Source organism: Acromyrmex echinatior, chromosome 16 (assembly GCF_024713525.1).
Source record: "Acromyrmex echinatior isolate Ae372 chromosome 16, ASM2471352v2, whole genome shotgun sequence".
Taxonomy (NCBI): domain Eukaryota; kingdom Metazoa; phylum Arthropoda; class Insecta; order Hymenoptera; family Formicidae; genus Acromyrmex; species Acromyrmex echinatior.
This window is the reverse complement of record NC_141867.1, coordinates 5,337,980-5,360,588: the sequence shown is the minus strand read 5'-3', so window position 1 is coordinate 5,360,588 and position 22,609 is coordinate 5,337,980. Positions and strand designations below refer to the sequence as shown.

The following is a 22,609-nucleotide window of genomic DNA, read 5'->3' as shown; positions in this document are numbered from 1 at the left end:
ACATTTATTATAGTATCTACAAACATTTGGACGAAGGTATTCGGACCTCTTCGAGTAAATCAAAGTAAACGAAATATACCAGCAGCATAAAAGAATACATAATAAAATTCTTCTAATCAAAGAAGCTCGATACGTATAATGACAAAATAAAAAAACAATCTTTATAATCGAATAACAATTTAAAGAAATATTTCGTTACAGCTTATTTAATTTATTGAAACAACGAAATATAAAATAAAATTGTTTAACAGATTAAAATAAATATTTAAAGAATAAAAACATTTAGACCTGAAAAGATATTCAGTATGAGTATTAAAGTTATTTGAATTTTATGGGTTTATGGGGAATAACCGCATGACGCCACGTTACAGCACTGTTTCAATAAAACCACATAAAAGATGACAGCATCGTTAAATTCCCATAATTGTCATTCGTTAAATATTATCCATCGCATTCTGCGGAATATTTAGATCTTGCGTCTTCGCTCAGCAATCTATTCAATGGCAAAGGATAATGCCCGCTCGGCCGAGGAATTCGGTGCGTTCGAAGCCGAGAGGAAGTTCGACAGGTCGGGCCCGAGCCGCTCGCGAGATCAAAGAGGAGCTGCCAGGGTCAAGGACAAGCCCGAGGAGAGTCGACTTCCGACTCCACCTCCAGACCCTCAATGCCCGCCGGTTACCCTCATACGAGATCATCGCTCGGGGGTGACTTCTCGCGGGCTCGAGGAGGAAGAGGAGGATCTCGCGGTTTATCTCGGCGAGCTCGGCGCGTCGCCGTTTGAGGGTCATTCGTTCGATTACGATACCACGCCGAATTCGGCGACCTCGGCGATGGATGGCGACGCAACCCCTTTCACCGAGGAGGCGTTCGAACACCTGGACCGACTGTGCACGCTGACGGAGCAGATCCTGGAGCTGCGTACCCGCAGCTCCGAGTACTTCCGGCGCGTGCGAGGTCTGGAACGCGCGAAGGTACAACGAAATGCCAATCGACGGCTGGAGATCGCTCTGGCAAACGGTGAGGAGTTGCATCATGATTTCATCGATGAGGATACCGGCTTCGCGGAATCTCTGTTGGACGCGATGCTGTCGAATAGCCGAGACGCCGCGTCCTTGACGCCGAGGAGGAACGAACGCTCGAACGTGCGATCATCCGTTTCATCGAGACAACGAAGCCGATCGCTCGCGCTGACCGAGCAAAATCTCGGATCGCGCCTGGTCGAGCAGATAGGTGAGATCGACAAAAGTGCTGAGAGGAACGCAGGTCGCAACGGCGGTCCGAAGGTCAGCAAGTGGACCAGGGTGAAGGCGGCCTTCAAGTGGGAACGCGCGTGTACGAACGATCTCGCGGATATCGCAGAATTGGACACGCCAGCGACTACGTCGTCGACGCCGACAACGAGGTATCTCCGAATTCCAGATGCGAACATTGCCGGAAGCTGGAGCACCGGATCGGCGCTGTCGCCCTGCACCAGCGAAGTCTCCAGCCCATCCACGCCGATTGGCAGAGTATCGTCCACGTCGTCGTCCACCGACGATGTGTTTGACGGTGAGAATATGCATCTACTGTTTTCACAAAGCGTCCTCTAAAGTAGATGCTGCATTATACATTCATTAATTCAGAGGCAATTTGGTTTAGGATAGAAATTTTGAAACACTATTATTGGGATCGTTTTAAAATGAAGGGTCTTCGGACCAAACTTCAAAATTGTAAATTGATAATAGATATATAAAAGCTTCTGATTAGCTATAAGCAGATTTTTGCTTGATAGAAGATTATCGAGATATTTAAGACTCTCATTCATTCATTACTACTACATTGTGACATCAGAAGCGAAAATATATTTTAATGACTGCGTTCAACAGAAAAAAATAGCTTTGCAACTGTTATAAAATTCTTTAATATGAGTGGTTGATACATTTAGATTCAATAAGGAACCAAGATCAATCATATTAAAGAATTTTACAACAGTTGCAAAGCTGCTTTCTCTGTTGACGCAGCCAATAAAACAACACAATCGATACAACTGACACAACTGACTTGTAAAATATATCAAAAGTTTTCTTTTTGTTTCATTAATTGATAAATAATTATCTAGGTGGAAATGAGTTATGCATAATGAAAAACGAAATGAGCTATATTTAATAGCTATGACAAAATGTCAAATTGATAATATAGATATTAAAATAATATTTATTTCAATATAGGATTTAATTTCTCCCCGAAATATAAGAAGATAATTTTCATTTTATATTTTTTAACTCTATTCTTCTATCAATTACAAATATTATTTTCTTGAAAAATATTTTTATTTGATTATAATTTGTAAGCATTTTTATTGTATATTTTCTCGCTTCTGACGTCAATATCAAATTATAGTGATGAATGAATAAGGGTTTTAATATTTCAAAAGAGCGATCTTAAACTTGGTGTTCTATTAAATATTGTATATTCAATAATTAATGTATTGAACATAATACAATAACAAGGGTATGTCTTCTTTTATCATAATGCAATAACAAGGGCTGTCTTTTTTTATCAAAATATCACAAAATGATATTTTCTCTCTATATAATAAATAATATAATAAATCAGTAATTTTGAGTCTTTCTATAAAATAAAAGGAGACGATTATTCTAATAATAATATAATAATGATACATCTTTTTAGATTCGCGCAAAAATTTCGTGAACTATCCGGAGCGACAATCACCTTTCGTGAAGGATGATAAAAAAAAGGACGATCCAGATCGGTACGGTCGATCGCTCGATCGTGACACTTCCGTCACGGAGAGCGTCGATTCCATAGAATCTCCTAATGAGGTAATATTAAGATGGGAGAAACTAATTGCAGTATTCTGCAAATATAATTTTTATTTTACGCGCGAAACGTACCACACTTAAAAAAGTGATCTTGCAGTTATAGCGAAAATTATCTAACTACGAAAAATTAGCTAAAATAGTTAAATTTCTAGCAAGTACTGCAAGTACATTTGGATATATATTGCATCTAATCACATAGATGACAAAGATAGATTTGTGTTGTAAATTTTATGCATATGACAGATAATTTTCTATCAAATACAAAAAACAGCGATATTCTAACTGGAGCAGCAAAATATTTTTTTTAATTCATTGCGATTCGTTGTCACAATGAAATGTCGCATCGTTCATTCGCGTCACAAGAAGTAGCAGTTCGATAAGAACATCTCGCAAAATTCCTTTTCCGCGACATTCCTTTTCCGAGTGGCGGTGTACATACAAGTGCCGACTTAAAAATATCCACGGCAACATGCGCGCCCGACCGCGCCCGTTGAATTTCTTTGATCAGCGCATCGCGAGCGTATCCGTTAACAGACAGACGGTTCCATTTTAAGGCGAATTTCTTCAAGACAGTCCCCTAGCTAAAATCACACTCGTATAACGTCCGTAGATGAGATTTTGGAGCAACCAAAATTTTGGAGCAACCAACTAACAAACCTAAGCATCTCATGTAATTATTGATGATTCAACAAAATTATTTTCGGATCTAGATCTATCTAAATTTTTAAGTATTCAGCAAAACCATTCTTTCCGTGAATTTGTTTCTTTTTTTTCCAAGTACACATTGTTAAATTTATAATATTAAATTATACTTACATTCAGAGAAAAAGACATAGTGATAGCAACTATATAAGAGACATCTATACAAGTTTAATATGTAGAATTAATGCACATGTAGAGAATAAACTATTTTATAGTTATTGTAACCAAAACTGAAAGATTATAAAAGTAATTTATTAGTTTTTGTAATCATTCAACTTTAATTTTATAATTATAAAATTATCTACTTTAGTATTATAATTATAAAATAGTTTTTATTTAATTATATGTATATTAATTCCACATATAAAAATTGTAAAAATCACTTATACAGTTACTATCATTATAAAAGATGATTCTTTTTTTCTCTGAGTGCAATTTGAGTTATTTTTAATCATTTCTACAGGTCGCTTTTCTTACTCAACATGTCGTTAATTTAACTAAAACAATGGAGTTAAATAATTTAACTCAAGAAAATATTTGATTCAAATTTAGCTATTAAATGCATACATTAATACGGACGTTGTTTACTTTGAAATTATCTAAAAATAATTTACATCTTGACATATATAAAAGTTAAAAATAACAAAATTTTATTTAATTCAAGAGTAGGTGCTCTTTTGATATCTAGCAGTACAAAATATTTTCGGTATTTTTATTTAAAATACTAATTCATTTCTGACAAATATTACATGTATTACGATGAATGGGCATTATTTGTTATTGATTACTGCGAAATTCACAGTAATGTTCGCAGTAATGAAAAATGTATTTTTTGTTCTAAAGGAAAGAATAATAGAAATTCTAATTTTATTGTTACTTTGAAATTGTTATGTTTCCTTAATTAGGCTAATCGTGGTAAACCACTAATTCGCATTATATCGGATACGGATGCTCCAAGCGGAAGCGGGAAAGATCCGGAAGTGTCGCCGAAAAGGCCGACACCAACTCTGACAATCACGATACCATCAAACGAGGAAGAAATCAGAAGTTTGTCTTCACCGGAATCGATATCTCCTCTTCCGTCGAGCGCACAGGATTCCGGTGGAAGCTCGCCACAACGCCCCAGGATGCGGCAGGACATTTTGAGCTTGAAAGAATTCAAACGACAGGTTGGACGAGTGATTTGCATAAAATTCTGATGTTTACAGCCCCATATTTTCATAATTGCTGTTGTCACTCTTAAATATAGACTTAATCGTCGCGTAAAAACTTCGTATACCTAACGTTCGCTCAAACGGAATTTTTTCTTTCTATCTTTTACGTTGAGGGATGTATCGCTTGAGACATTTGGACAAAACGTACCGTCTTTGTCCACGTAGAAAATAATGCTTCTTACGTTCACGTAATAAATAATTGTTTCCTCCGAATTTCGCAGCGATGCTTTCTCTTGCCAAACGGTTGTCGCGGACGTCGTCGTGACACGTATAATGTGATGTTTGCTTCCAGTATTCGACGATCGAGGAAGCGGTAACGCCAGCGCCAAAGATACAACAGCAAGATTCGAAATGGAACAAGGTCAGACGTGCTTTTCTGACAAATGCCACTTTCAGCGTTCCTCCAAGTCCGATTAGAGTGGTCGCGGCGCAATCGTTCATGAACGATGGTGAGAATTTAGTGAAGCTTCCCAGAAAACGCGTCTTTAAACCAACATACATTTCGTGAATTCTGAGCTAACATTAATCTCTGAACTAATAACATTAGGAATTGTATTAATCGTGAAGAAGCTAACCGGCAAACACTAACCGTCCAAGTAACACAATTTATTGGCAAGACATTGATTAAATATTGGCATGCATTGGAGATATATTGGGCCAATGTTATGTCAATAAATTGCGCTACTAGGATAATAGTAACGTTACATTAATATTATAATTTCCCACTCAACAATATAATACAATATAATACAAAATACAATGTAATACGTAACAGTTATACATAACAATGTTATAATTTTTACTCAACAATATAACTCTTACGTATAATATGTGTTGTATTTATAGTTGAAAATTATAATATTAATATAATATTACTACTATCTAGCAGCACAATTTATTGACACGACATTGACAAAACGAAAAATTGTAACAATTGTTATAATTTTTTGTTATGTTACTGTTAGTTCATGTTTACTAGATATTAATGTAAAAAAATTTAATTTAATTTGTAATACAATATATATTCTTGAACTAAATCTTTTTCAAAAGTCTGAAATTTTCGGTCCCTACAATTTTAGAATCTCGTTTCAACGTCCAGTAGGTTTACGACTGATTCTCGTCAAGTCTTTTACACTTTTGTGCCATAAATCTTTATTTAAAAGAAACATTATATATGTGTATTCAATCACAAAGGCGCGCGAAGATAAACGGCTCTGTTATGCATTTATTTCTGAAGTTTGAAACAGAATTTTGAAACTGACTTCTCCGAATTGTTCGCAATTTTAAGATTGCCTGATTAATCAAATAATTAATTAAAAATTAATTATTAATTGATTGAAATCAATTATTAATTATGGAAATGAAATTAATTAACTGATAATTGGGACAAATTAATTGAAAATGAATTATTTTATTCCAGTCATCAATTCTAAAATTCACTTCTAGAATTTGTTTAACAATTATATTATATTATTTATCTATTTCTCAGTTCTAAGTTTTTTGTAGTTACTTGTTCGAAGTACTCTTCAGCTTAACGATGCATTTCTCTATGTACTTTAATAAATCCATTGTTTTTTTATGGTTTATCTGTATCGCTTCCTGCGTCGTCATCTCATGTGCTTTCAGAACTGTCTTGCGAAACTTGGCGATCTCTTCGAACTTACGACGCGCTTCCTCCTTCATCTGATCGAGCATTTTTGTCGCTTCGTCCGACTGTTCCTTCGTGCATTTCGTGAGATCGAAAGGAAGATAATGTTTGCGACACATGGTGAGATTTCTCTCCGCGCTCTCAATGGAGATCGATAAGTCACTTCGCAATTTCTTTAACATAGATGCTATATGCTTCTCGTTTGGACCGATTACTCGTTCCAGAGCGTCAAAAGACCGTTTTATCTCGTCATTGAGCAGTAACATCTTCTGTCGCATCCAGTTGCCATAAGAAACGTCTAATTTCATCAGTTCATCCAGTTTTTCCGTCGTCTTTTTAAAGAGATTCTCTAATTGAGTCGCACGAGTGGCTCTGTTGCTATCTAAATGAGTCTTTATGTCGTTCGTAATTAATTGCGATTCATTCTCCACGAATTTTATCAGATCCTTAATATGAAGCTTTAAAGAGTGTTGGGCGTTTAAATAATCGTCACTGGCTGTAATTGTTTTGCACTAAAATTTATTATGCTTTATGAAATTACATTAATAAATAATAATATTATTGTATACATTAGAGATTCTAAGATAACTTTTTTTAAAAAAGAATTTCGCTTAAAACAGTTTTGTTAAATAATCAAACATTTGAGTTATAACCTCTTAATTTTTTAATATTGAAAGAGAGATAATTTAAAGATCAGTTAAATTGTTTTAATAACACAAAATTATTTTGAATAAATTATTGAAGGATTTATATAACAAATAAAATTTTCAAAATTTTCATTTAACCTATTTGCACATTTTTGTTAAAAAATTTGAGAAAATGTTTAATCAACGAATTAGATAATTTGCGATTTACATTAGATTACCTTTGATTTGGGAAATAACTTTTTACAGATTTGTACGAACGACGAAGGACATTCTTCAAGTCTCTTTTGGTGTTGCTCGGAGGTTAAACGAGTTTTATTTTCAGACCACTCGATAGACTTGCCATTTTGTGATACTTTCTTATTGAAATAAAAAACGGGCAACGAATTTCTCGCAACATTATTCAGAATTTGACAGCCCACTTGAAAATTTTTTGACAACATGCCAATTGTGTCACATGTTGCTCTTGTCAAAACGAAACAAAAATAATAACTGGTTATGACAAACAAAAGACATAAGTCTGACTTAAAAAAATGTTAAAGTATATTCAATGGAATTAATTAAATAATTAAAAAAATGATAGGTACTTTCAAATTATTTTCTTGTAGCAAAACAATAATATGACAAAAATGTAACAATGACAATATAACGATACTGTCATTAAAGTTACAGATCAGATTGTACTCCAATTATTATTGCTATTAAATTCATTTCGCGAGAATAGTTTCAATATAATGTACGGATAGATGTTGCTATCTTTTTTTAAAATCAATGTCTGTCATCAAGCTTCTATAAGCTCTTCCATCTTTCTAGCTTTAAACTCCGCTTAAGAAACACGACTAATCTCCCTGAAAGAATTGCGAAGATTCTTTCTTAACTCTTCCGCATGTTTATTATGCGCTTCTCGTCGCTGCATAAAATGTCTTCGTTGTAAACGCAGATACGCGCCGAGCTCGCAGCCTTAGTGAAAGCGTCGAGGATCTCGGTAAAACCGTTGCAGGTATCAACAACAACGGCAACTACTATCGGGAAACGCGCAGGGATTATCAGGCGTTGCGGGAGAAGTTCGGTGCAGAGTTTCACCGGAAGCTGATCGAATGGGAGCGATTGAAGGGCCCGCAGAACATTCGCAACGGCTTGCCGTTAAACGAGGAGCGTCTCGCGCCCGAGTTTAGGAAAAAGCTGCAAGACTGGAAACGAGCGAAGAAAGGTCGTCGGTCCAGCGCAGCTATCGAGCAGCAACGCGTCAGCCGTCGACGATTGACCGACTGGCAGCTTTGGCGCTCTTCCTCGTCGAAACCTGAACCCAGATGTTACGGCGTACGTTGATCTCGTGAACATTTGCGTGAAAAATAACAAGTGTTCTGAGAAAAGAAAGGGCTGCTGGATTAAAGCTATAATCTTGTAAAATTTAAGACGATTTATTCCCGAATATCGAAATCTTCATCCTTTATTGTGCCCGTATCAGACTAGAGATTAAGAGATTGAAATTGAATTTATAATCAATCTAAAGAAAAGAACCAATAATATATAATGTGACCAAAAAAAAACAAGCAAATGTAGATAAAATTAAAAAATAATAGAATTTATTATAAATTAATATTTATTTATTATTTTTTTATTATTTCTTTATTATTTTTATATTTTTATTACTACATGTATACTTGCTCAATTTTTTGCCATTACTTTATTATACTAATAAAGTAATAGCATAATATTAGCTTGACTTTCTTGTTTTAAAAAAATCAAGTCTTCTTAGTAATTTAATGAAAAATTAAATTTTATTTCACAAAACTAAACTTTGCTTTGATTAGTCAAATTCTATTTTAATCTTAATTTCTAGTCTGATATAAGCATTGCCATAGTCTTCTAATTAAGATAAAAGATCAGAAACTGTTTTTAATCGAAAACTTTGCGCATCTAAAAGATCTCTTTCATATTACAATTAATATGATCTACATGCCGTTTTTCTGATTTGAACATTTCTGAATATTTTTTTTCGACATTTTTCGCACGATAGAAAAATCAGAGCTCGATCGGCTCGCGCGGAAGCTGCGCGAGTATCGGTAGCGCGGTGAGCTTCGGCAGCGATGGGAAGCAACATCTTTGCGAAGATTTTATCAAAAGGATGGAGGCATGGAGGAGAATGAGCGAGGCCTCAAGTCGAAGTGGCGAAAGACCGAAATCACCGATGACAAATCGTGTCGCGTCTGACATTGACGAAACGGAGTTTCTTGCTTTGGAAAAGCTGCTTCTGCTATTTGGGCAGAGGACCAAGAAGGAACTTCGAGAGAGCGATGCGAGGCAGCTGAACGATTGCTTTGATGGTGATTCGAGGTACGAAAGTTCGAATGATGTAAAAAACATCTGAGAAATATCACGTTTTTTAATTATTATGACACACAAATATAACACAAATCTGTACCGTAATTAACGACGTAATTAAATATACCTTGCAGGAATAGTTTCAAATCAATTTACATATTCCTGGACAAACATCGCTATCTCTTTTTAAATCATTCCGTCCATATGTGAATGAAATAGATTTACAATTGTTATTTAAAATTGTTTTTAAATTATATTGCTACATTAATTTTTTATTTTAAAATGAATAGTTTTATAATAAAGGTTTGCATTATCTAAAGCAGAAGAAATTATTATAAAATAAGATAAAAAACTCCACACTAATTATTTGGTAAATTGAGTCCCAGTGAAATGAAGTAATTTTCACATATAATAATAGAATTAGTTAATCATGCTTTTTGCGAATTACTGAGCTTTTTGGTTGATTCAAGATTCATGGCTGCGTCTCGAGGAGTAAATTGTGGTAACGAGGTGTTGATTCGCACGTCTGTCGGCTCTTATCGTTTCGAGGGTATATCTCGAGAATTTACAAGGAAACTGTACGACTGGGAGAAATACCGCGGAATATCTCCGAGATCTTCCACGTTTCGCCTTTTGGGGCCGGGCTATACGCCGTTCACGCAAGATTCGAACGAAGTTGCATTGACAGAGCCAAGTACGATGAGTAAGATTAAGTAATTTTGAAAATGATATTTTGAAATAACAGTTGCTAAAATATTGTTATTCCGTAATTTTACAGGCAAGAATCATGCATATCACTGGACTCTGAAACGATCTAAATCTGACGGTAGTGTTTTCGAAGGCAGTCTTCGCGACGAATCGTTCACATTACGTCGCTCTGCAAGTCTCCAATCTCTTACTTCTGCAGGCAAGCTCGAAGACGACAATCGGATAGATGTTTTACCGGTTCCCGGTAGTAAGTACACTATTCTACTAATGACCTGTCTTTAATGTCTTTTATGTTTTAACATTCTCAAATAATCTTCCGGGTAACAACTCAAGGAATACACCAAGTCAAAAGAAAGTCAAAATGATGACTTTTGGTTACAAAATTTGAGTGTTAAAATTATTTAAATTTTTTATTGACTTTTATATTCCTTGGAAAGTTGATTATTTATTGTCATTATTTATTATTTGTCATTTTGACATCAAAATAAATAACATCAGTTTGCTATCTCCGCTTACATTAATTATAATAATTAAAACGCGTAGTTTTATATCTTTCATTAATTACAGTATAGTTTATGTTTAATTTTATAAAATATTATATTTCAGTTTATTTATTTCTGATTTATCTAAACCATACCTGTGCTATCACATTTAATTGTTTATCAGTTGCTAATAATTTATTGCATCCATTTGTCGCAGATAACTCACAAAGGATCAAAGATCCGGAGGATACAGCGGTAGAAGATTCCGAGCCAGAAGCGATGATTGTCGACATCGAGGATGTTATTGAAGAGACTGCCAGTCCCTTGGCAGGAGTACAACCTCATCAAACGCCAGTGTACTCCGTCGCAGCCAGCGAAACTACTAGCATCGCTGTTCCTCTTGGCACAGTCACATCGAGTCATGAACCTTCGCCAGTATTCTTGGTCAAGACCAAAGACGATGAAGACTGTGAACGATGGAATATCGCGAAGATTGGCCTGCAGACTTGCTCGAGCGAGAACAGTCCGAGTCCAGAATACTTCCCGGTATCTGAGGACTGGTGCGGAAGAACCTCGTTGGATGATGACAAGTCGAACTGGGAATCGAGCTGGTACAAAGAAAGCAGGGAAGACGACGACTCCACAAGATGGACCGAGAAGGCGCGACGCTCAATTCCAGATTCCGGTGATTCTGTAAAGTCTGACCGTTCTATTGGGTGGAATCGAGATATTTGGGATGAATCGGGTGATGAAGCAAATAGGTAAACTTCAAAACAATTTTTTTAAGAAGTTATCACACGGAAAAAAAACGGTTTTGCTGAAGTATCTAAAAATTTAACTAAATCTATTTTTCTAAATTCTTTGGAGCGAAATCTCACTTTAAAGAGTAAAAATTGAACTAGTCTTAAAAAAAATTAACTCAATTTTCAATCTTTAAGAGTAAAATTTTACTTTTCAGAGCTTTCACTCTAAAAGTTTTAGAGAATAAATATATTATAGATTTGATAAGTTGAATTATAATCAAAATAAATATATATTTTATGGACACTCAAATTTTTGTAACATTGCTTATGTTCGAATTTTCTACGTAATTATTTTGATGGTCAAATAAAATTATTTTCAGATCTGTATTTGACTAAATTTTTAGCAAAATCGTTTTTTCGTGCAGATTTCGACAATCGTATAAAAAATCGGTGATGTGTTCTCAGAGATTCGATGATTCTCGAATCGTCTTCCACATCGATCTGCGAAAATAAAAGCGATACAAGAAAGGAAGATTTTCTCGGTAAAGTATTTCAGATGTATATCAATTTTTTTCAAGATAAAGTATTAAGTTTATCAACTTCCTATAAACTGTATGTAGAAATAAATCAAAGATATATTATTTTCCCTATTTTCCGATATTCTATTTCAGAAAGTGACAACGCTGGATCTATTCACTTTAAAAGTCTCGAAATCTCATCGATGACTCCGAATGCGGAAGAACTTATGGTACATTAAAAATTAAAATTCAATTTTATTTTAATCTTATTTTCATGTTTTCATTTCGCACGTTTATTTAATTTTAATCACTTTCACGCAAAGCATGAATAAAGAAATTGCCTATTTACGAATAAAGTTGCTTATCGCTCAAGATTCGCAAGACTTCCAGTCACTGCGTTGAAGCAAACTTTTTGGAAAAGTAAGTTTTATCATAACGCAATTGAAATTAGAGTCCTGTCGGTACAACCAGGACCCACCGCGTACGTGCAAGGGGATGGATGAGACGTGTAAGGAGAAGCCCGAGGATCTAGCAGACGAATCTTCGAACAATGAGTGGACGAGCGATGCGAAGAATTTCCGAGATGACGAAGATGATGAGAAAACCAAACAGGGAGACATAATTCTCAGCGCAGAATTTTGCGCTTATCAATTAACAAAAACGGTACCATCTTCGGTTTGTCCCGATTCCAAGGAAACTTCATCAAAATTATTGAATTTAAATTCAGGCAAGTCCATATTCTTCTTTAATTCTTGTAATTTCTATTTATTGTGTTTTGTATTAACTACATGTATCACATTTCAAAGCATTATTAAAAATATAAAAATATCGTAGATTATTCTATTATTACATTTGAATATCTAATGTAAAATTTAGCATAATTCTCTTATTGGTTTTTTTTACCTAAGATTGAAAGATAGTAATTGATTACTCATATGGATTAAAAAGCATTGAGCAATAATACTTTTAATGCTTAAAATAATTCATTATCATCTTTTAGTATTAAATTGGTTAATATCAGATTTTTGTAAAAATAAATCATTCCTATAAATCAAATTATTTGTGGTTTTGCAGTTAATCTTGTGGCCAACATTCTTTGATTAATATCGGATCTGTTAGTTTTTCTATTTTAGTTTTTGTTAGTTGATACTTTTAGCTAAAATTATAACTAAGATATTCTTAACTTTATATCTTTTTCTCTTACAAGAATATCATGAAAATTCTTTTCTCGTATATAGATAATAACAAGGATACATCGGAATACCGTAACATTGACAGCGAAAGCGAGGCTTCAGCACATTATGAGAGTTGCAATTCACCCGAGTTGCAGACCGATGCGGATCGGCATTACGAAATTCTCACATTTAAAACCGATATGTGCGGCAATACAATGGATAATCGCTTATACGAGCCAGTCGACTATCACGAAATTCACAACTCCTCTTCTGACAGAAGCAACTGCATAAAAGATATTTCTTCATCATCGAGAGTACCAGAAACGAAAAAATCAAATCTCTTAGAAACTCCGAGAAGTCTCTTTATCGATTCGACCATTCAAACTATTCCTGTAACAGTCTCTAGAAATAATGAAACGCGCAGTTTGGAAAGAATTCTGATCAACGAGGAGACCTTGAATAAAATAATTGTTCCTACGGCGTGCACAGAAAGTGGGACGAAATCTATAGAAAGAATTCGAAATCATTTCGGAAGAGCAAATCGTCAGAACGACATCACGGCCGTCAATAATTACGCGTCTAAAAAAATGATTCGCGATCACCAAGTTGAATGTGTCAAGAAGGATGGTTCTTCTACCAGAAATGTCTTCGTGAAAACAAAGCGCATGATCTTCAGTCCGTTTCGTCGATCAGAAGATCGACCATCCTCGAGAAAGCAGAGCGACAGTTCCGTCGATGATCGACTTCTACATTCATCAAAATCCAAGAGCAAGTCGAGATCGGCGTCGCCGAAATTGAGCCGACAAGATGCTCTATTGCGTGTATCATTATCGCTGCCGTGGCCACTGCGATCTACGTCAAAGGAGAGTGAAATTCCCTCCGAAATCGGGTCCAGAAGAAGCTCAGGAAGCAAGACGGAAGATGCAACAATGACCCAAGAAAAAAATTCGCCATGTGAAGAGATTAACGTGGATAATAAGAGACTGAACGGAGAATCAAGTAACAATGACCCACCATTTATTGATGAGGATCAAGAAGAAATTCATCAGTCAGACACAGAGTTTGCGACAATGAACGCATGCTCGATCGAAAATACTTCTGCACGAATTTCTAAGCAACTGGAAAAATCAAAAATAACAATACTCGAACGGGATTCAGATGTATATCGAATGCGGGGCAAGTTAAAATATAATCAGACATACGACGATGGTGAACGCGATAAAGTCAAGTGCAGTCAAGTGCAATTCGAAGGAAAACGCGACATGGAAAGAAACCGTAGCCAGAAGCGAGAAGAGGGGTGGCAAGAGGAAGTGAAATTTGGCCGGAAAGAGGACGAAGCAAAGCAGCAAAATGAGAATCACTCTAGATGTGACGCGGTATCATCGGATTTGATGCACAAACTTAGGATACTTTCGGATGCCGCGGCGAAAAGAGAAGGACGAATGACGACAGCGGAATCCTCCGTGATCAGCAGTTTGGAATCACGTTCCTCCAGGATAAGACGAGCCAAGGAAAGCTTTCTGTCTCGGCGAGGCGGTCCTTTCTGTCGCTCCGTAATGGAACCGACGGATGCTGCCTCCAACCCTGAAGATCCTTGGAGACGGACGTCGACGACTCAGATATCAACAAGAGAAATAACGAGATCGAACGAAATCACAGTGACTGCTTCGAGCTCGCAAGAATCGAGATATGCGAAAAACCATACAGAAACGACGATGTTGACCGTAGAAAACGAAACCGTGTCTTTGGGCGAGGACAAGATCGACGTTCGAACGGATTCGCTGGTGAAATCAGCAAGTGCCGGAATGATCAATGTGGATCCCGACACGTTCGATCGGCTGGTCACGGTTGATCGTGGATGCGAATCTCTGCCGAGGGCCATTGCGAAACGCCGCGACTCCTCGAGCCCGTTGGCGAAGATCGTCGGGAAGCTGAAGCTTTCGCGATTAATTCGTGCTCGGAACGTCGACGGTGGCAACATGAGCACGATCACGACGTTGTGTAGGCAGAGTCTGTTGATCGATATGCGAAACAATCCCAAAAATCAAAGTAACGAGCAAGGGATTGAGGATCCAGTCGAGGATGATACTGACGACGAACATTCGGATGAATCTTGTAAAACGATTCACGAATGAAATCTGTTCTTTAATCGAGATTATATATTTATGTAATATTCCAGATGTCTGTGAATTTTTTTTAAATATGGCACTTAAGTTTGCTTCATCCTATAATAACGAAAAGATGTTAATCTTCAGTAATAAAGACTACAGCAATCTATACAAGCGAATTAGGAAGACACGCGTAATTAAATGTTTTAAGAGAACTATACTTGCTAATTAAATCGCATGTGCGTGCTTAAACGTCAATGAAAAAGATGATATTTTTAATTTTATGAAGAACGCTAATCAATATTAATCATCTTGCAAAGTTAAAATGCAAATTTATAAATTCTATCAATTAAATATTAATATTTAGATAATTTATTTATTAATAAGAATATTAATGATAATTACGCACTAATGATATTACAAGTTATAAGCGATTAAAAGAACAGAATTCGTGAATTAATAAGTAACAAAACAATTTTTATATTCATAACAGCTATTTATAACAAAATACTTAATTAAAATAAAGGATAAACGTAAAACAAGATCGGAAAGAGAGATGCAATTGACAGTATCGTCCAACTTTATAACATATTTTTTATTAGTTCTTTACTTATAATTTTTTTTCAATACCAATCCAGTATGGATAAGAAAAAAAATCTGTATGAGCAGTGGTGCATCAGTTATTGTATGTATTAATCAGTAATTATATATACCTCAGTTTGAATTCTATTTAGTGCTTATTAATAATATAAGAAATGGAAATTAAGTTCTTCCATTCATCAAAGCACGAAATGTTTAAAATAATTAAGGTCGTCCTATATGATAAAATAATCAAGTCCATAATGTTCAAATTACGTATTCAATAATTATACAATAATTCACATACCGCAATAATTAACTGCGTTGCTTCGTAAAGATTTTCTTTCTACCTTTTACTTTATCTTTTGATTCGCAGAGCTGGAAACATAATTCATTTTAATCTTATCGTCAGCGTAACTAATTCTATAAATAAATACGCAAAATGTGTCATTCGTATCAAATGTCGTGAGAATCTTGCAAATGGATTCATATTTTCGATAGAAGGATTCTGTTGTATTCTATTCTAATTATTACACTGAAAGAAAAATGTATTAAATTTTAATAAATAATCATTTGAATAATATTAACATAACATTTACTTATAAAAAATAAATATTTGCTAAATTAATAAAAAATAAAATAGTTAAATGACAAATTAAATTCTTATATCAAATAAACATAAATTTACATTCCAGTAAATATTCAATTGGCATTATTCAAACAAATATTTATTAAAATTTAGTATATTTTTTTGCAGTGTGTATATTAAATTACACAAAATTGTTTTTTTTTAAATAATGGATAAATACCGTGTCCCTCGTTTTTCGTCCCACAAGGAAGAGTAAACACAATGAGACGACGGTTACGATTCTGGTCGGTGTTTGATTAAACGGGATTAATGTCCCCGGGGCGATTTCAAGTGGCGAGGAGAAAGCGAGCGCGTGTCGTAAGCGCGTGCCTCCCCGAAGTCGCCATGGCTCGATTCTTCCTCACCCCTTCGTCGTCTCACGTGCGTGCCCTCTCGAGCCCACTCCTCTGGTCGAGCCGACCCTTCCGCTGCTATGACGGAAGCCCTTTCCATGTGGAACTGGGAGAGGATCGAATCGTCGAACCGTCGCTCGATCGCATTAAGCGGATTTCATTCGGCCTCCAAACGGTCATGCAAACAAATCGCTCGACTGGCGTCAGCGACTCATTTTCAGTGCGCTTATTGTACAAAGCGTAACGACGACGGGACTGCCATGGGAAGGATGTTGATCTCCGACGAATCAACATCCCTTGGGATACCGGGGATGTAAACTCGCGTTTTACGTTCTACTGCGTTTTAATTTTCTTCTTTACATACGTGTCTCGTAAACGAAACGTTCAACCTTTTTTTCGCAAGGAAGCAGTGCAAGGAAACATTTATTTGTGATGGTACAAGTTTGTTTGAGTGTGATTCATTGTCAAAATAAAAATTAATCCATTTCTGTAATTAGTTTCAAAGATAACAAATATTAACGTATGCATTTAGTAATTAATAAAATAAATTTGAATCAGATTTAATATAATTTTTTAGTTAAATTATTTAACTTCAATGTTTTAATTAAACTAGTAACAAAGAAAATTAAAAAAATTATAAAGCGATTTTTATAATATCGAAAAAAATTATAAAAAGAAACATATTTTACATAAATATTTCTTTAGAAGTAGTAGAACGATATTTTACCCACATCTTGTGTATCCATCGATACTTAGAGATAATCGAGGATCGAGGACATTAAAAAGATCACGAGATATTGTATCTTTTAGGGTGGGGCTGAGTATGCTTGAAACGCGTTTGGGAAAAACGATCGCAGGTACAGGATCCTTCACCGATTTACGATTTGAGACGCGCAAACGCAGGATCATCGACGTAGAGCACAATAGGCGGTCGTGTTGCTCGTTGCCTTCTCCAGGATCGAGCTGTCCGTCTACCTGCGTCTATAATCCGGAAGCGTTCGCAGGAGCACGCACGAGCAGGCACGTTGTAAGAGATATTACATCGTGGGATCGCGCGATGTGATTTTGTACATCTCTCGTACGAAAAGGAGATCGCTCCGAATCTCCTTCCCTTTCTTTTTAGACAATACACGCGATCGACTTCCGTCGGACCACCCGGACGGGACTGTGCGACGATTTTAGAGCGTTCCTGTGATATCTATTGAAATGGACCAGGAATTACCTTTTGCATATATTGATTAATTTTCTATTACGTCCATACAATTTTGCATTGCTAGGGGTTGCAATGCTCAAATTTTGAAAACTCATGACATTATAATTGAAAGTATAATTGAAAGTATGGAAAGAAAGTGATGTTATGCATATTTAGTATTCTAATTAACATTAAAAGAGTCAATGATATCCTGCTAAAGCTGCTAAAAGTTGGTAATTTTCTATTCTTATTTTTGATTAGTCAAAAATTATTTTGATATTACGTATCATTACTCTCTAAAACTTTTAGAGTGAATCTTACTCTTAAAAATTGAAAACTGAACTACTCTTTATCAAGACTTGAGAGCGAGATTCCACTTCGAAGTATTTAGACAGTAGAATTATTTGTATTATATTATGTTCACATATTTTTATTATTCTGTATCGTATATTTAATACGAATAAAAGAAAAACAAAATTGAAGTAATAGCGGAGCTAAAATAACACTATCAGTAATATTAACGTTAAAGCCTTGTTTCAATTCAGAATTTTAAAGGTGTTCCACTCTCAAAAGTTGCTAACTTTGAAATAGATTACTTTTCTATCAACACAGCGATTTATATAATATTCGTGACTTCTTCTGCGCCTACAATTGAGAGTCTTCGTACATATATTCATTTCTTCCTTTCTTCATTTCTGCCTTGCAAAATGGATTTGTTTTCGTCGCGAATAAGCTTGAGCGATCAGTTCATCGAATGTATTATACAGCAGATCCGAGTTTGAACAAGCGGGCAGAAATCGCAGAAGACACGTTGGTCGCAACTTAGTCGCGCGAGCGAATGGCAGCGAAACGTTGTCGGCGAGGAGTAGCTGATTTATGTCCATTGTGGTCGGCACTCCGAGTAATTCCGCTGCGACGGGTGCACGAGTAAACGTATATGCTGTTTATCTTCGTCCACGTGGCCAAGCTCATTCTATCACGTGTCTCCTTCAGTTCCAACGAGATTGATTCAAAGCGCGAAAATATTTAGATCAAACAATTGTTTGACTTTTCAAAATCGAAAAATATTAGAAGGGTTGTTAGCTTTTTTAAGCGTTGCTTGTTTAGAATATATTTCTAATATATTTAGAATTTATGAGATTCTTACGATTACTACACTGAAAAAAATATTAAATCTTAATAAATATTTGTTTGAATAATTTTAAATAAATATTTACTAAACGTAAACATATATTTATTTGATAACAAAAATCATTCATTTGATTTAACTATCATTTTTTTATTAAGTATAAATATTTATTTACTGCAAGTAAGTGTTTACTTATATAATATTCAAAGAAATATGTATTAAGATTTAATAAATATTTTTCAGTGTATTCTTTAGCTTTCTGAAAAAATATAAAAAAAGTTTAGAGTCTCCTTTTTAAAGTCTTCAATTAATAGATGCCAGCGTGGCCGAAAAAACAATCCTATCGACCAAATGGAACGAAACGCGCATTTCCGCCGCATATTTCGTCGCAATCCCTAATTCCAGTCACTTAGGTATCTCGTCCATAAATTACTATTCAGTCTGTCCGGCTGTACTCGCGAAGAACAAAACCGAGGAACCAGAAGGAGATACACAGGTGCTGTGTAGAGACCGGCACGGGGGCTGCCGAATGCACGGTCTGCACCGACAAATTTCAACCGGCCGATCGTGGTTATCATTTGATCCGGTCGCGAGATTGCGCTATCCCGACGCTTAATCCTCGTCGGTCGTCTCGATCCTGATGTGATGTCGGTAGCCCGATCCTAAGGACCGAGATATTTGGCTGCGTATTCGGTGCGCGCGTTAGACCGTCTCTCAAATAAAGCAATCGCCAAGATCAGACAACAACGCGGCGGCATTTGTCCCTTTATCCGCCTACCCTTCTTTTTCGCAACCCCTTCCCGTCTGATAGCGAAAGTAGCCACTGGCTGCTGGTTGCAGTCGGGCTCTCCTTTGTCAGAAAACGAAGCCTGCTGACAGAGCGAAGGTGGTAGTCGACTCCGCAGAATTAATCGCCTCGGGGAATATTTACGTTCTCTCGTCCAAAAGGCCTTATCCCATCGCTTGTCTCTATCTCGCTTTTTCTCCCACAACAGTCCCCGGATCCGGTATTCCTCCTCCTCCTCCATCGTAGAGATCCTCGCGGTTAGATGCGACCGTGAATCGGAGCTTCGCGACGATCGCTTACGTTAGTCTGATCTTATCGCGGCGGAGACCGCAGCGGGGGTGAAAAAATGTTAAATGCCACGCGACGAAGTGTGAAACGAACATAAAACGTATATTAGAGTATAATTAGCTTCCTGAATATTTTAATTGTTCAATTAAGAGAAATAAATCTATTTTTGGTCAAAGCGAATCTTAGTGCTTAAATATTTCAGAGCGAATTTATATTTTTCGCAATAAATAAAATCTTAGATTTACGTCAAATTATTAATATCCTTTTAAAATGCTTATTAACATCGAAAATTATTAAATTACTTATCAATTTAATTTGTGATATTACTACTCTAATTAAAGAAATTGATTACATCTTAAAATCTTATATCAAATGTATTATTAGTTTTCACAATTCAGAAATTATGAACTTTTTAACATAATTCTTATACGTAACATTTTAATACCATTTAATTAATAACATTTGAATGTAATAATTTTCGTACGTATTCAACAATTTCTGTTAAAGCGAAACTGTAACTAAGCTTGTTAGCTTAGTTATAACAAATATGTGAAATATGGGAGAAAATATTTTTATTTTTTTCCATGTAATAAAGCAATTGGCAAAATGCTCTTTTTTGGGAAAAGGGATGTTGCTGTTCAAGTTAGCACTTGGAATCTACTTTTCTCGCCGTTCGATGGAAAAGGACGTTCGAATGTGGCGGTTTGCACACGGAAGTTTGCTCTATCCCCTAAATAACGTTAAACGCGAAAGGGCGGAGGCATTCTATTGTCACTGAAACTTTGGTCGTTTTATGATTTTCCAACAGTGTTTATTTAGACGCCGCATTTCTTCTTTTATCAATATTGTCCAAAAAATTTCATATTTATCTAACTTCTGCGGTATCCAGAAGTTCAAGTTTATATGTTTTCGTAACTTAGAAGCGGAACTGAAGCGATCCACTGCCTTGTTTAATTAACTTCCTTAATTGTTTAATTAATTTTTACAGCATGGAAAAATCACTATAAGATAAGGTGGTACAATTTCGAACATATAATTTTAAATGAATTCAATTTTCAGAGTTCAAGATTAATTTTTTCCTGTTTGATACTTTTTAATATTCACCACACAATTAGAAAGTTACTCTTAGACCTCAAAAATTAGTTGTACATGTTCAAAATTGTATCACCTTATTACCTTAGTGGAGCTGAAACGCTGTCATATTTTGAGAATACAATGGAATAATGAATTATAAGAAACCTTACTCAAGGAAAACCTATGTATAAGAATTAAAAATAGATCCCTGTCCTATAAAGGTTTTAAAGAAGTGAATAATTGATTCGGGAGGTTTCAGAAAGTTCTAGCGCTCTTACATGTTAATGCTAATAAGTATTTGCTTCGCGAAATTTGAAAATTTCATCTGCTGAAAGAAAAATAGGTCGAGAATGTGTAAGGTGCACACCCTGGACGCGCGAGAAGGAAGAAAAGGAAGGAAGGAGTCATCGCCGAAGGAAGAAGTCTACAGGTTCTCAAATTGCGATGAAACCGGGCACCGACGCGTCGCGTGGGTTTCATATAACGACCGGACCACCGATGGCGGTGCTGCCCATCTCTTTTATACTTCTTCGACGGATATTCATTCATCCATCGACCCCGACGCGCTGCCTAATTCTTGCTAGAGGAGTTGCATGCACATACGAAAAATGGATCGACATTGACAAATAATGATAACGAATCTCGAAACACTTGAAGATATGAGAAACATAGGAAGTTAGATAATTGAAATAATTTTGAATATTATGTATGATATAACGCGAACATAATTATTTAAAGATTAATAAGTATGTAATTATTTAAAGATTAATATAGTATGTAATAAGATATATAAAACTATACTCGTATTGTAGAATAATTATTGTAGAATAATTTTATTTTGTAAAAATACATCGCTTTTTCAGTCTCGCAGGAAGTATATAGCTATATGCTGTATTAAAAATAAATTATAATATGCACAATTCAGCGGACGATATAATACAGCGCTTAAGATTAACTAATTTAACGAGCTATGATACAAAATTTACAGATATATTTACATGTTTCGTATTCTGTACGAGATCGTTATTATCGGTTATCACATTTTTCATTATTATTTATGGCGGTCCTATAGATATGAAATAGTCACAAAGATGAATTTCAAAATTGTTGAAAATATAAAATTTGTGGAAAAATATTGATAAATATTATCAAATGTGATTTTAAAACAATAGATACAAATTGAAATGATGACTCGTCCAATTTGTCAATTACCTATACAAATACTTTTTTAATTTAAAGGCACATGTCTCAAATGCGATAATATTAGCCTATTAGAATTAATAATTGTCCAAATCTCTATACTAGATTTGTCGGAATCAGCCTATTGAATTCTATCTTTCTGATTAAATAGCTTTCATGCAGAACTTATATTTTGTCGTTTTATTAGGTGTTGGAATTAATTCGTAGCGTTTTACAAGTGATGGGAAGTACTTTCATTAATGTATTTTTTAATGCTCATGTGAAATAAATAACATTCTTTCATTAAAAAA

General features: G+C 35.3%; 2 protein-coding genes across 4 annotated transcripts; one reads left to right on the top strand and one right to left on the bottom strand.

The window, feature by feature from the left end:
* Positions 1-245: 245 nt before the first annotated feature.
* Positions 246-22,484, top strand: LOC105149767 (uncharacterized). Of its 3 annotated transcripts, none has more exons than XM_011062406.2 (13): positions 246-1,548; positions 2,671-2,822; positions 4,430-4,693; positions 5,031-5,187; positions 7,971-8,350; positions 9,051-9,367; positions 9,826-10,058; positions 10,134-10,310; positions 10,763-11,306; positions 11,754-11,830; positions 11,960-12,036; positions 12,278-12,533; positions 13,045-22,484. In XM_011062406.2, exons 1-13 carry the CDS (start codon positions 501-503, stop codon positions 15,114-15,116), a joined length of 5,754 nt encoding a protein of 1,917 aa, XP_011060708.2. In that variant the 5' UTR covers positions 246-500; the 3' UTR covers positions 15,117-22,484. The 3 variants fall into 3 exon arrangements, with proteins under 3 accessions (XP_011060708.2, XP_087270632.1, XP_087270631.1); XM_087414506.1 differs by having other exon boundaries at positions 248-1,548; positions 8,031-8,350; XM_087414505.1 differs by having other exon boundaries at positions 249-1,548; positions 9,826-10,049.
* Positions 5,253-8,097, bottom strand: LOC147907084 (uncharacterized). The gene is made up of 2 exons (XM_087414529.1): positions 7,252-8,097; positions 5,253-6,898 (listed from the first exon to the last, which is right to left on the bottom strand). The coding sequence occupies exons 1-2, from the start codon at positions 7,471-7,473 to the stop codon at positions 6,245-6,247; spliced, it is 876 nt and encodes a 291-aa protein (XP_087270655.1). The 5' UTR covers positions 7,474-8,097; the 3' UTR covers positions 5,253-6,244.
* Positions 22,485-22,609: the final 125 nt, after the last annotated feature.